At 41.8% G+C, this 14,065-nt stretch overlaps 1 protein-coding gene across 2 annotated transcripts in view; it reads left to right on the top strand.

Moving 5' to 3' along the window:
• Rsph3 (radial spoke head 3) overlaps positions 1–14,065 on the top strand; it is a 48,522-nt gene that overhangs the window by 15,396 nt on the left and 19,061 nt on the right. The window contains exons 3-8 of one of the 2 annotated variants that reach the window (XM_051164244.1): positions 1,554–1,695; positions 4,482–4,627; positions 7,471–7,674; positions 9,572–9,734; positions 13,015–13,101; positions 13,440–13,558. In XM_051164244.1, the coding sequence (XP_051020201.1) occupies positions 1,554–1,695; positions 4,482–4,627; positions 7,471–7,674; positions 9,572–9,734; positions 13,015–13,101; positions 13,440–13,558 (861 nt within the window). Of the gene's footprint in view, positions 1–1,553; positions 1,696–4,481; positions 4,628–7,470; positions 7,675–9,571; positions 9,735–13,014; positions 13,102–13,439; positions 14,033–14,065 lie in introns of those variants that run through there. The other variant, XM_051164243.1, reaches the window with a different exon arrangement.

The raw sequence follows: 14,065 nt of genomic DNA, 5'->3' as shown, positions 1-14,065 counted from the left end.
TAGTGTAGGCCTCCAACCAGACCCATGACTCGTAGCAATGAACATTTGAAAGTAAACATATGTGGACAAAAGGCTACACTGCGTGATACACTACAGCTTCTGTGACAAGATATTTTGTTTTTCTGTTTGTTTTATTTTACTGGGGGAAGGAGAGGGATTTTGGTGCATGACGTGTAAATAATAGACATTCAATAAGAGCTAAAAGAGAAACCTGACAAGGGTGCATAGAAAGATGCCCTTAAATTTACAGTTGCATTTATGTGTATCAAATAGAGATGGAAGCTACATATGATCCTGTGCATAAACACTCATAGCATGCAAAAGCTGAAAACATATCTTTTCATGAGGTAAATAACAAAAAACAAACCTGTGTATCTATCCAACCAACTTGTGCTGTTCAGTGAAGGCGGAGTTGTGGGGTCAGGGAAATGGAGACATGGCTCAGCAGTTAAGAGGGCCTGAGCTTGGTTCCTAGCACTGATGTGGGGTGGCTTATAACACTTGTGACTCTAACTCCAGGGGTCCACTATCCTTTTACAAACCCCAGCACCTGCATCCACATGTGCACATCCCCACAGTTACTTTATGCTGATTAAAAGTAAAAACATGAGGGCTGGGAGATGCTCAGTCAGTACAGTGTCTGCCTTGCAAGCCAGAGGACCTGAGCTTGAGTGCCAGCCCCCACCTGAAAATGCTTGGCTAATGGGGCACACTTGGAATCCCCACAGTGAAGATGGACACAGGAGGATCCCCAGGGATGCCGCCCACCGGTCTAGCCTAATGGGTGACCTCCAGGCCAGTGAGAAACCCTGTCTCAAAGGTGGTGGTGGCCTTTCTGAGGATGACACCCAGGGCTGTCCTCTGGCCTCCGTACATGTGCTCACATACTCCAACCCCAGACTCACAGGCATGAACATGTGCATATACAAATATATGCAGTCACATACAAGATTTAAAATTTGTTTATATCTCAAATTTTAAATATTGAAAATTTTTATGCAAAATACTATCCAGTTTCCCTTTTCCTTTTATAATTGTCATTAGTTAAAACAGGCAGTGTTTTCAGCCCTCTAATGTAGTTATTTTGTGTACCAGAAGCAGCTTTCTTTGGAATCAGGATGTTTCCTCTTTGAACTGGACTTCTAGCAATTTTGAGGGAAATCTATTCCATTGAATTCAGATTTTAAAACTCCCGGTGGTTTTCAATTCCTTAACTATCCACAAAAGTTGACTGTAACAGAACAAAGATAGCAGTTCTAAGAACCAGAGGAACTGATAGTAAAAGTGCTGAGGAAAACGAGATGACTAGCTAAGACTCTAAACCCGTGTGTTGCAGTGTGGGATCACGGTTAACTTTGCATCACCAGACTACATTCTAGCAAAATCCCCGCTTCTGGTCACACCATCGTCACACCATCGTCACACCGTCAATCATCAGGAGCCTTGGCTCACACAAGCTTAGGTGTTAGCCAGGGATGGCTTTGTCTATGGCAGTCCCTGCCTGCTTTGAGAACCGCTGTCTGATATTTCTGAGCCTTGTCTGTCCCTCTCAGCCTGGGCAGCCTGACCCTCTAGAGCTTCAGAAGCAGCAGCAGGCCAGGAGGAGGGCGCTTGCCAGAAAACGAGCCGAAGAACAGCTCCGACCAGGGACACCTGAGCCCGTGGAGGGCAGAAAGCACGTGGATGTGCAGACAGGTATGGGACCATGAGGCTGACATCATGTCTCTGGCTGTTCATGTCAGTCCACCGGAACTTATATTTGTTTCCTTTATATTATTTATGTATCGGTGTGTTTGTCAATCCCTCCCCAGTTACGTGGTAGGTAGGTCTGTTTAGTTAACAAATACATAGATCATACATTATTACATACATAAAGGAATTGCTAGAAGTGGGGACTTAGATTTGATAAGAGAGTTTCCTGACAACTAAGTCTCTCTTAGCCCTTCTTTTCCATGGATTATATGCCCATCTTAATCAGGGTAACTGTTGCTGTGATAAAACACCGTGACCAAAAGCAACTTGTTGAGAAAAGGGTTAATTTGGCTCACACTTCCACTGAAGTTCATCACTGAAGGATGTAAGGACAGGAACTCAAACAGGACAGGAACCTGGAGGCAGGAGCTGATGCAGAGTCCATGGAGGGTGCTGCTTACTACCTTGCTCCCCATGGCTTGCTCAGCCTGTTTTCTTATAGAACCAAGGACCACCAGCCCAGGCATAGCACCACCCACCATGGGCTGGGCCCTCCCCATCAGTCACTAAATAAGAAAATGTTCTACAGGCTTGCCTATAGGCCCATCTTACAAAGATTTTTTTTTTCAAGGCAGGGTTTCTCTGTGTAGGCTTGGCTGTCCTGGATTCACTTTGTAGACCAAACTGGCCTCAAACCCACATGGATCCACCTGCCTCTGCCTCCCGAGTGCTGGGATTAAAGGTGTGTGCCACCACGCCCGGCCAGAGACATTTTCTTAATTGAGGTTCCCCCCTCTCAAATGACTCCAACGTGTGTCAAGTTGACATAAAATTAGCCAGTTTCAAAGGAGGATTATTACTCACAGCCCAACATATGACTCCTTTTCTTTTCATCAAGACTGAGAGGGCATTGCCGCTCTGTTTGGAAGTTTTATTTGTCTTTCAGAGAGAGTGAACCCACCCATATTTAGTCACTGGCCTCACTCCTCTGCTCGCCATGACTTTGCACACAGGTGCTTCTAAAGCAGGTTCCAGGGTTTGCTGCTTGTCTCACTCTACTCAGCGGTAGATAGGGAGCCGAGGAGGCCCTGACTGAATGTTTAAACACAGGAAGCATTGAGTGAGTGAGTAACTAGAGGAGCCCTGAGTGAATGTGCAGACAGCAGATGCAGTTCTCAGTAAGTGTGTATTGTTGATACGGGCACGGCCCCCTCAAGGACTAATACTTAAGACCCACGGGAAACTGGCAAAACTTCTGCTCTGAGTGTGAGTGCTAACAGTGTGCTTACAAGGGATTGACCAGTATGTGCAAGAACTAGCAGCTGCGGCTTTCTCCTCGCAGGTGTTTATGGCTGAGACCACTTGCTACAGAGACTAGCTCACCACTTCGCACCCCACCCTATGCTGTACATAACAAATGTGCTGTGTTCCTGGTTGCTGTGATTGTAGGTGCCACTCCAGCAGAGCGGGCATAGCCCACCTGACCCCAGCCTTTCTGTACGTGTGTCAGTCCTTTCTTCATCCCTCACTGCCCCAGTCAGGGTTTCAGGACCAAGCCATTTTCTGTTGACAGAACCTTGGTAATCTGACAACACTTGTCTTTTGGTTTTGTTTTTGTTTTTTTAGACTGATGTAACTTGGAATTCTTCTTCTATCCAGTGAAGGCCATGAGCAGATTCACCAAGATTATTTCTGAAATAAAAGCAAAAAGAATAAACTACACTGCTCCTACCCCCTCCCCCCACACACACCCTGATCTTAAGGCAAACCTAGAGTGAGTGAATGTCAGTGACCAGCCATCCTTGTGATTCTAGTGGCTAAGGCCTAGTGTTGCTCTCAGGTGTGTCAAAAAGCTGTGAGTGTGGCCAACAAGCTCAAAACAGGTTTTGCTGATTGTGCGTGTGTGTGTGCGTGTGTGTGTGTGTGCGTGTGTGTGTGTGCGTGTGTGTGTGTGTGTACACGTGTGTGTGCCTTGGCTGTGGATCTGAAGCAGCACTTCATCATTCCATCTGAATTCCTTTTTATTTACTGTTGCCTCTGGCCCTTTACCTGTTACTCTTGTGTTAAAACAATTCTATGTGACAAGTAACTTTGATCCTTTTTACACATGAGGAGACTGAGGGCAGAGAGCTCTATCTCTGCTGGCTCCAGTGTTCAGTGTTTGACACTAGGGTTCAAGTTCCTCACATGGTGCCACACTGCCCTGCCTCATCAAGTTACTAATGTGGTTGCAAGCATGTTTCTAGGTATGCATAGAGAGTACCAAAGAGCAAGGTGGTTTGCTGCATGATTCTTAACACCCCCAGGCACCCATCACACTCACTGTCGCAGCCTCTTATAGGTGCTGTCAACTTTGCATCTCAGTCGCACCTATGCTCTCACACTCTCCTGTAGTTCCACTTTGCAAGGAAAAGTTCAGTGGGTTTTAACCATTGAGTAAATGTTCTTAGCTGACTATCAACTTTAACATGTATGACTCTTAGCTCAGTGTGTAAATTGAGCCCCATATTTGAGCACTTTCATTCGAAGGTTTATTTTCTAGTCCATTAGTTTGATAATGTTTTAGTTTCAGGGTTATTTTATTATTTTAATTTTTGAGTTGAACTCATGCTCACTGTTGACCCTGAATTGGCCGTAGATGTGAGATCCTCCTGCCTTACCCTCCTAAGAACTGGGATTCAGGCATGTGCCACCATGCCTGGTAACTTAATTCTGTACGTTTCAAATACATGTTTATGCCTAAAATAGACCATAATTATAAGCCCACTTGTACATAATGTTCCTTCTAGAATTATACCTTGAAGAAATTGCTGACCGCATAATTGAAGTCGACATGGAATGCCAGACAGATGCATTTCTGGACCGACCACCAACACCCCTCTTCATTCCTGCCAAGACGGGCAAAGATGTAGCCACTCAGATACTAGAAGGAGAGGTACAGTGCATCCTTTTGGCATCCCCCTGCCTTCAAACGGCACGAAAAGTAGGCTCAGGTAGAGCGTCATGGAGGCAAGAACCATTCCACGTTCAGATTGACTTTTGGATTTCTTTCCGGATATTACCTATAGTGCTTTGATCATGTAGATAAAGAACGGATCCTCCTCATGAGGGCCAGGTAGCCATAAGATTCTCGTGCTATGTGAAGACATTCATGTTTCAGATAGTAGGAAGTCTTCCCTGGTCAGATCTCATCTTTATAAGTTTGGTTGGTAACCATATTTTTTCACTCCCTGTAGATACATAAGCACAACCGTGTCCCCATCTCAAAACTGCATAAGGCTTCCAGCCCATGGTCAGCACATCCTTATAGTGCATTGATTGTCCTAGTTCCTCAGTCTCCTCTATAGCCCAGTGTCTCGCAGCTGCTGTTGTCCCTTTTTCACCAACATTAAGGAAATTTAAAGTCAAAAAGCATTATTTAATCTGTCCCTGGAGGTCTTTACCCTTCTTTTGTTTAATAAGCATCTCTTTTAAGGTATAATTAGCTCTTTCTACAACTGTTTGTCCTGTAGGATTATGGGGTATGCCAGTAATGTGTTTTATACTATAATATGCCAAAAATGTCTGCATCTTATTGGATACATATGCAGGAGCATTGTCAGTATTAGTTTATGTAGATGTCCCCGTAATTGACATTATTTCCAATAAGTGTGTAATCATACAATCAGCCTTTTCAGAACTTAAAGCAGTTACCCATTGAAACCCTGAGTATGTGTCAATGGAATGATGTGCATACCTTTGTTTTCCAAATTTTGCAAAATGAAACACATCGTCTGCCAGATTTCATTCCTTTTGGTATTACTTCCAGCAAGCAATGGAGTTTGATTTACAGAAAACATGTAGGACAATTTTTAATTATTTCTTTGGCTTGTTGCCAGGTGATAGGGAATTTTTTCTTTAAACCTTTATTGTTAATATGATGTTAATATCATGAAATTTTGAGGTTTCTAACACATTTTCTATTAGCAATTGGTCAATTTCCTTATTTCCTTTGTACCAGTGGACCTGGTAAACTTGTGTGAGACCATCTACTTCTGTTTGTTTGTTTGGTTTTTGGTTTTTTGAGACAGGGTTTCTCTGTATAACAGAGCCCTGGCTGTCCTGGACTCTTTGTAGACCAGGCTGGCCTTGAACTCACAGAGATCCACCTGCCTCTGCCTCCTAAATGCTGGGATTAAAGGCATGCACTACTGCCCAACAAGACCAATACCATCTACTTCTGATGACCTGTTGCAATTCCATAAATAATAAAGTCAATTCTGAGTTTATCAGAAGTAAATTCAGCAGTTTATATGCAAAACTACTCCTTCTGTATATTGACAGTCAGTAATTATATTAAGAGATTCAGGAAAATCTAACAGCACATACAGATTGCATACAATTCTGATTCTTGAACTGAGGTATATGGACTTTTGATCACCTTGGTTATTTTATCTGACTTACATCCTGCCATTCCCATCTTCTTTGCATCAATATAGAATGTTGGTGCCTCTAGAATTGGTGTTCTCTTTATAACACATAGAGTTCATTTTATAAACTGTATATGTTTGCTTTTGGGATATTTGTTATTAATTTCTCCCAAGTAGATTGACAAGCTCTTGCCAATCTTCATTGATTAACCACATTGACATAATCTCAGCATTAGTAAGAGGCACTCTATATGTCTTTTAAATACCCTATTTTGATTGTTTTTAAGTATGCTATTTAATTGTGCCTACTTTCTGACTAAAAAATATAATCATTACACTTTATTTACACATTCACTCTTGCTGACATGTTTACTCAATGTGCGTATCTAAGATTTGTACCAGATAAGGAAGACAACTACCTTTTATGTAAGAGTCCACTCTCAGTGGCTGCACAAGTCACCTGTGGAGTACATAACTTTTATGAAGGGACTTTATGTTTTAAAAACCTGAGTGACATTTTCATCTCCATGTGGAATGCATAAATTGGACAGTTTATGGAATTAAAATCAATGACCACATGAGTAATGATGTAGAGAAGTGAGAATAAAGGAACTTAAAAAACTCATTAAAATTGATAAATAAAGTAAGTTTTCAGGCTTTGCATAGAAAGTTTTGACTCAAGTCACTTTAGATATATACTGTTCTTGGTCTTTAGTTCATCCAGCTGTTGTTGAAGACCAGTCAGTCAATGATTAGCAGAAAAAAGACAATATGAAAGACAGGGACATTTTCCTTTAGTTTCAGAATTCTGTCTTAAAACTATTGAGTGTAAGCTGGGCATGGTGGTGCACGTCTTTAATCCCAGCACTTGGGAGGCAGAAGTAGACAAATGAATGTGAGTTCGAGGCCAGCCTGGCCTAGAGTCCAGGATAGCCAAGGCTACACAGAAAAATCCTGTCTCAAACACACACACACACACACACACACACACACACACACACACACACACACAAAACCATTGAGTGTTAAAGTTCGTGTTGATAAACATAGATTTCTTTGATTACATTAATTTAATAGGTTTTTCCTATAACCAAAATGTCCTTCTATGTGCCTCATAGGGTTGCTTTGAGAGTTAAAAACACAGTGGCAGTGCAGTGTCTGACACAGCAATCGTCTCTCTCTTTTTTTTTTTTTTTTTTTTTTTTTTTAGTTTTTCGAGACAGGGTTTCTCTGTGTAGCGTTGGCTGTCCTGGACTCGCTGTGTAGACCAGGCTGGCCTCGAGCTTCTCTTGTCATTCCCCTTTACGTTCTTATTATATATACACCTGGTTCGTGATTAAAGTTCTGTTTGCCTTCTTTTGTGTTTAAGCTCTTTGACTTTGACCTTGAAGTCAAACCAATGTTAGAAGTTTTGGTGGGGAAAACCATTGAGCAGGCCCTTTTAGAAGTGATGGAAGAAGAAGAGCTAGCCAAGCTGCGGGCCAGTCAGTATGCATATGAAGAAATAAGGAATGTTGAGCTGGCTGAAGTGCAGCGACTGGAAGAGCAAGAGAGAAGGCACCGAGAAGAAAAGGTAGAGCTGTCTGTTTGTCTGTCCTGGTATTTTACTTCCTCTTATTTCTTTGGGATTGAACCCAAGGCCTTATGTGTACTGGTCCCATCCTCTATTTATGATACCCAAAACAGTTTCTTAGTCTTTGGCCACTTAGTACATTAAAATTTATATATAGCACCTAGGGATCTTTTTAAATAAATACTTATTTATAGGAAGAATATAGCATAGTGAGAAATGTTTCTGTGAAAAGACCTACAGTATTGTTGCTCAGGTCTCTCCTGTACGTCATAAGTCTCTTATAGTTGACTTCTATTAAGTATCTGAGTCAGCTTTCAAAGGCTCCCAGCGAAATGCAGGTTCCTAAGTTATGTGGGTCCCACTGGATGGTGCTATTAAATACCAAGGGCTTGGAAGAAGTACTAGGGATAGAAATACCTTGATTTGAGCTGGAAAGATGGCTCAGTGGTTAAGATCACTGTCTGCTCTTCCAGAGGTCTTGAGTTCAATACCCAGCAACCACATGGTGGCTCACGACCTTCTGTAATGTGATCTGATTCCTTCTTCTGGCCAGCAGGTGTAACTGCAGATAGAGCTCTCATATAAAGTACATAACTAAAACTTTCAAAAGAACAAAATAAGAAAAGAAGTACTTTGATTTGCCATCATCCCATAGCAAAAAGATAAGGAAAGAGATAGGAGATGCTGGGGCTTAAAGGGGATAATCAGCAGAGGTCTGAAGAGAAGGCCATGTCTGTTTGTGGCCAGGCCCTTGTTTCCAAATTATGTTTTATGAGTCTTCAATAAGAAAAGTTTTGTAACTCATTTTAATAAATGTATCAATAGCCTACAGCTGGAACAGGCTACACTTGATCATATTAAAGGGTCTTTCTGGTACTAACAATGGCTGTCACTCTTTCTTTTACACTGGATAAACAAAAAGTAGTGCCAGAACACTTCAACCAGTGGGAATGATTTTCCACAGAGCTCAAATTACTGAAAAGGAAATGTGTATTTGTTGAAACTACAATAGTAATCTACTGGATTTTATACTTCCCTCCAAAATTAATAATTGTTAATGTAAGAACACACTGCTCCTAGTGAGAAACATTCCTGTGTAGGTCTTTACTTACATATAAAATAGACACTGCCTGCAGAAGCTCTGTTGAAATAATCAATAAAAATCTTTTCTGTCAGGAAGCAGATCATGGGGAAAAACCTAGAATATAAGTTATCTAGGTTCATATTAGTTTTTAAACCTTGAAGTTTTTAAACGTTGTTTGAAAAATATGTTAATGTTTCCACTTCTATATGGGCATATAGAAAAGCATTCATCAGTTTTATAGATGTTACGTGACCTAACGGAGACAAACACACACAAAAAATAAGCTTTCATTGTCTCCAAAGCCATTCAGCTTTATTAAGTCAGAGTTACTAAAAACAAGCCAAATCACTAGTCTGTGTTCTTTGATGGAAGATACATAAGAAATAATTTTGTATAAATACTACTTTATGATGTCACTAATAAAACATACATGTCATTATCTAGCATGGCTTTTTAGACAAGGCCTCCCATGTAACACAGGATAGCATCTAACCTGCCGTTCTCCTGCCTCAGTCTTTCAAGTACAGGAATTCAGCTGCCATTATCTTTTTTATGGCATTCCTGCAGTTAAGCAAAGAAATTATTTTACTTGAAAATGAGTAAGGAGTTTCACCTTAGGCTCCTTTATTTCTTCATAAACTCGATGCCCACTAATTGCTTAAGCATATTACATCATGGCGAATCCTTGACAGACACTTTGCTAACCGTGGTTTTGCATCTGCCGACTCGTCCACATACTCAGCCTCACTAGTTCCAGTGCTGAAGGACAAAGTCCTCAGATCTCCATATGCAATGACATCTTTCTCTTGGCAGGAACGCCGGAAGAAACAGCAGTGGGAAATCGTGCATAAGCACAACGAGACAGCACAAAAGATCTCGGCTCGTGCGTTTGCTCAGCGGTACCTGGCTGATCTTCTCCCATCCGTCTTTGACAGTCTCAGGACTAGCGGCTACTTCTATGACCCAGTTGAAAGAGGTGTGTGGAAACTTTTGCTAGATTCATTCTTTTATAGTGAGCATGTTCTAGCTGGTTCAAATATATTTCACATGTGGGATCACTGCCCTAACTTTTTTTTCTAGGCCAGGCCAGCCACAAACTCATGATCCTTCTTCTGCCGCCTCCTCCTCCTCCTCCTGGGTGCTGGAAATACAAGTATGTACCACCATGCCCTATCTCCTGGCAATTTTTATTTCAAATTAGAACTTTTATATTTCTGAAACAAAAAGACAATTGTAGTTAAGTACTGTTTTTTTAAACATTTCATTTTTTTAATTATGTATACAGTGCTCTGTCTGCATGTACACCTGCAGGCCAGAAGAGGGAACCAGATCACATTATAGATGGTTGTGAGCCACCATGTGGTTGCTGGGAATTGAACTCATGACCTCTGGAAGAGCAGCCAGTGCTCTTAACCACTGAGCCATCTCTCCAGCCCAACATTTCATTTTTTAAAGATTTATTTATTTACTATGTTTACACCAGAAGAGGGCACCAGATCTCAGTTATAAGCCACCATGTGGTTTCTGGAAATTGAACTCAGGACCTATGGAAGAGTAGTCATTACTCTTAACCTCTGAGCCATCTCTCCAGCCCCCTTAGTATTGTTTATAATAAGTATCATGCATTCTAAATATTACTATTATTAGATATCAAAAGTTTAAATATTTAAAGCAGTGTATTATAATTAATTTAGGATATTAGCATCTCTTTCTTGATAAGCAGGACTATAATAGAAAGACTGGCTGTCAAAAACATGAGTTTAGGTCCAGTTTCCTCATATTTGAAACGAATTTTTTAGAAATTAGATCATAAAGTAACATGGAATGTTATATGTATAGATTCATTTTACCAGTTGTTTCTCTAGAGAACCTGGCCATCACATATTTTGGCATTAGGTGTAGTTCTAGAGCAACAAAAGTATAAAGATGAATGTTTTTAAGGATCTGGAACATTCCAGGCAGTGGTGGCACACACCTTTAATCCAGTACTCAAGAGGCAGAGGCAGGCATGTCTCTGAGTTCGAAGCCAGCCTGGTTTACAGATTGAGTTTAAGGACAGCCAGAGCTACACAAGAAAAGCTCTGTCCTTAACCCCACCCCCAAGGTTACTAAATGCTCTCCTAGAAGATGGAGAGCAATAAAACTTGTGGTGTGAACTACTTGACAAACTTATTTAGACAAATGCATCTGAGTCTCTTGATTGACCTACTGTGAGAAAACAAGGATTTTAGTTACTCTCCACGTAAAACTTTGACAATTTGTGGAAAATAAGAAAAATAACTATGCTGGTTGGTTGCTTCTAGCATCTCTGGATAAACTGACAAAAGAAAACAATGAGTTCCATGATAAGATTAACCAACTGCTAGCATCTCCGGTGATAAAGGATAACAATGAATTTAAAAAAATTGATTGGCTCTGATAAAAATGACTGGATCCAGATATGTATAAAAGTCTAGAGATTTCTAAGCTTTTCTCCAGCAGCCACAGAGCTCAAGCTGCAGAAAATCAAATGGAAGCCCTCATTATAAGATTCACTGAACTCAGCAAAAATTCAGGTCTCAGCTTCAGGGTGTTGATGGCTAAAACACAGGCATTAATGGGTAAAGAATAACATCCTGTAATTTGGGATGGAGATGTGTGGGAGGAAGCTACTGAGGCTGAGAACTTAGAACTCAAGCATTTATCTCACCTGAGAAAGTCTCCACCCTTCGCAGAAGTAGTCACCCCACTCCAGGTACCAAAATCTGTATTAGTCAGGGTTCTCTAGAGAAGCAGAACTGATGAGTAGGATGCATCTATGTATATAGAAATGGGATTTATTAAGAGTGGCTATAGGGTGTGGTCTGGCTATTCCAACAGTTGGCTGTCTCCTGGTGGAAAGTCCAAGAATCCAATAAGTAGTTTGGTCCACTGAGCTGGATGTCTCAGCTGTCTTCAGTATACACTGGAATCCTGAAATAGGCTCTAATACCCGTGAAGGGATGCACTTGCCATGGGAAGGAGGGCAGGCAAAAAAGCAAAAGCTTCTGCCTTCCATATCTTCTGAATGTGTTGCCTCCAGAAGGTGTGGCCCAGATTTAAGGTGAGTCTTCCCACCGCAAATGATCCAGTCAAGAAAAAAACCCCTCTCAAGTGTGCCCACTGCTTCTGCTCTTGCTTATTCCAGATGTAGTCAAGTTGACAACCAAGAACAGCCAGCACAGATATGTCCAGGTCTCAGGCTGACATGAGGTGCAGCGCCATTGCTCTGCTGCCATTCTAGCTTGTGTTCTAGCTAGGTGTCACTGTGACAAAAGGCTGGAACAGTCAGCTTAAAGGGGTAAAAGATTGAGTTTAGCTCAAGGTTTCAGGAATCTCAATACATAACCAAAGGTAGCCATTTAACGCCATTGTTTCTGGACCTGGATGAGGACCACCTGGGAAGTCAGGGCTGTTTCAGTAAATAAAAGGGACAGCTCCCAGCATGCCCATCAAGAGGACACACCCCCAATAATGTACTTCCTCAACCAGGCCCCACCCCCAACATACTGTCTGCACGTCAGCTTTGGGGGATCTTTAGTTAAGATCCAAACCATAATAGTAGACATCTTACTATTGGTCACAGAGAACAATAATGTTTATGTTACATAGTTTAAAACTTGAAAATGAAAATCTTACCTGATATGTGTCATATATAATAGGAAATACAATATTCCTCACTCTCCACTATCCCCCTATTCAGTAACCATGTGGTGCCTGCCCCTAAAAACAGTGTAGATCCCTGTGGGCAGTCTTGCTAAAGGGCTTGCACAGCGATGCTCCACTGGAGCAGGAGAAAGTCTCTACTAATAGAGGCACCTACTTCATCAGCGGTGCTCTCCAGATGGCCCCTTCTCAGATACCCTTTCGGCTGATCGATGTCCATCTGCCTTCTGCAGCAAGGGAGGTGTTCTTTTTCCCAGCAGTGCACCCCACTAGTTTTCCCCAGGCTTGCATCCCACTTGAGCAGAGTTTTCCCAGAGCAGCACCTTCTCTCTGCCCTCCCTCCCTCCCTTGTGGCCCAGCTCTGTTTCGACTCAGTGGAAAAGCTGCTTCTGCTGCAGTAGAAGGGAAGTGGAGCAGCACGTATGTAAAGAATGTGGTGGCAGAGATTGCACCGTGAGGCTGTTTGAGGTTCTGTGTAGAGGAGACAGTGCTGCTGCGCAGCGTTGCCTTAGCGGAAGCACATTCTGTCTGGAGGATCTGCAGAGATGACTTAATGAGCTTCTTTATTGCAGACATTGAGATCGGATTCTTTCCATGGCTAATGAATGAAGTTGAAAAGACCATGGAGCACAGCATGGTGGGAAGAACCGTGCTTGACAGTAAGTTATTTTATGTAAAAGCTCAGTGGGGAGAAAACGCTGGTGTCAGTGATGGCTCTTAAGCTTTGAGGACATCAGCTGTAGTAACACGGGTACGGTTTTCACCCTCTGCTGTTCTGGTTTTCCTGTGATTTCATCGTATAATGTCTTCTATTGTTGCTTTGTCCATGGCATTCTCTTTAAAGGGTTAAAAACTGTAACCTGTTGAGAGCATTGATTGATAATTGTTGTATATGCTAAATTTATGAAGGCCAATGGGAAGGGGAGAGGCCTAGGTGATGCTTCTGCTCATCCAGCAGGAAAGTATGGAAACTCACACTGACCTCTGAACTTTTCAGTGTTGATCCGTGAAGTTGTTGAAAGAAGGCTAAATAGTTACGAGCGTAAGGAGGACACACAGCCCTCTCTGAGGTCGGATGATGTGCTCAGTGGTCCTGACACCCTGACAGATCCCTCGGTGAGTTTAGAATTACAGGAGCCAACCGCATCCCACACCCAGAAGCCACTTATAGACACAGACTCCTCACAGAAAATACCAACCCAAGAAAGGAAGCCCGTGGAAGAGAGGACTGCTTCTTGGCAGAGTGTCCAAGCAGAACTGAAGGAGTCTATAGGGGAGGAGCTGCCACAACCAGAAGGATCATGGGAGCCAGGGAGCCACTCAGCATCTGGTCAGTAGTAACACAAGTAGGGCACTGGTGCACGTGAGCCAGACTTTAGAAATTATGTGATATTTAGACACCAAATCTTTTTGTCTAATTGGCTGAACAAATCAATTATGATTAAAAAAAAAATAAAGCTAATAAAAATGACACTTTTCATTTATTTAACAATATCCAAAGGCCATATTGTCATACTAATAAGATTCTTGCCTAGTCACTCATTTCCCATTACTGTCATTTATAACTAGTAAGTGTATCTTTTCTTAATCCTTCTCATTTTGTGGATTAATTCCTTTTTGCTA

Source organism: Acomys russatus, chromosome 21 (genome assembly GCF_903995435.1).
Source record: "Acomys russatus chromosome 21, mAcoRus1.1, whole genome shotgun sequence".
NCBI classification, from domain to species: domain Eukaryota; kingdom Metazoa; phylum Chordata; class Mammalia; order Rodentia; family Muridae; genus Acomys; species Acomys russatus.
The sequence above is the reverse complement of the archived record's forward strand: the minus strand, read 5'-3'. Positions and strand labels throughout refer to the sequence as shown.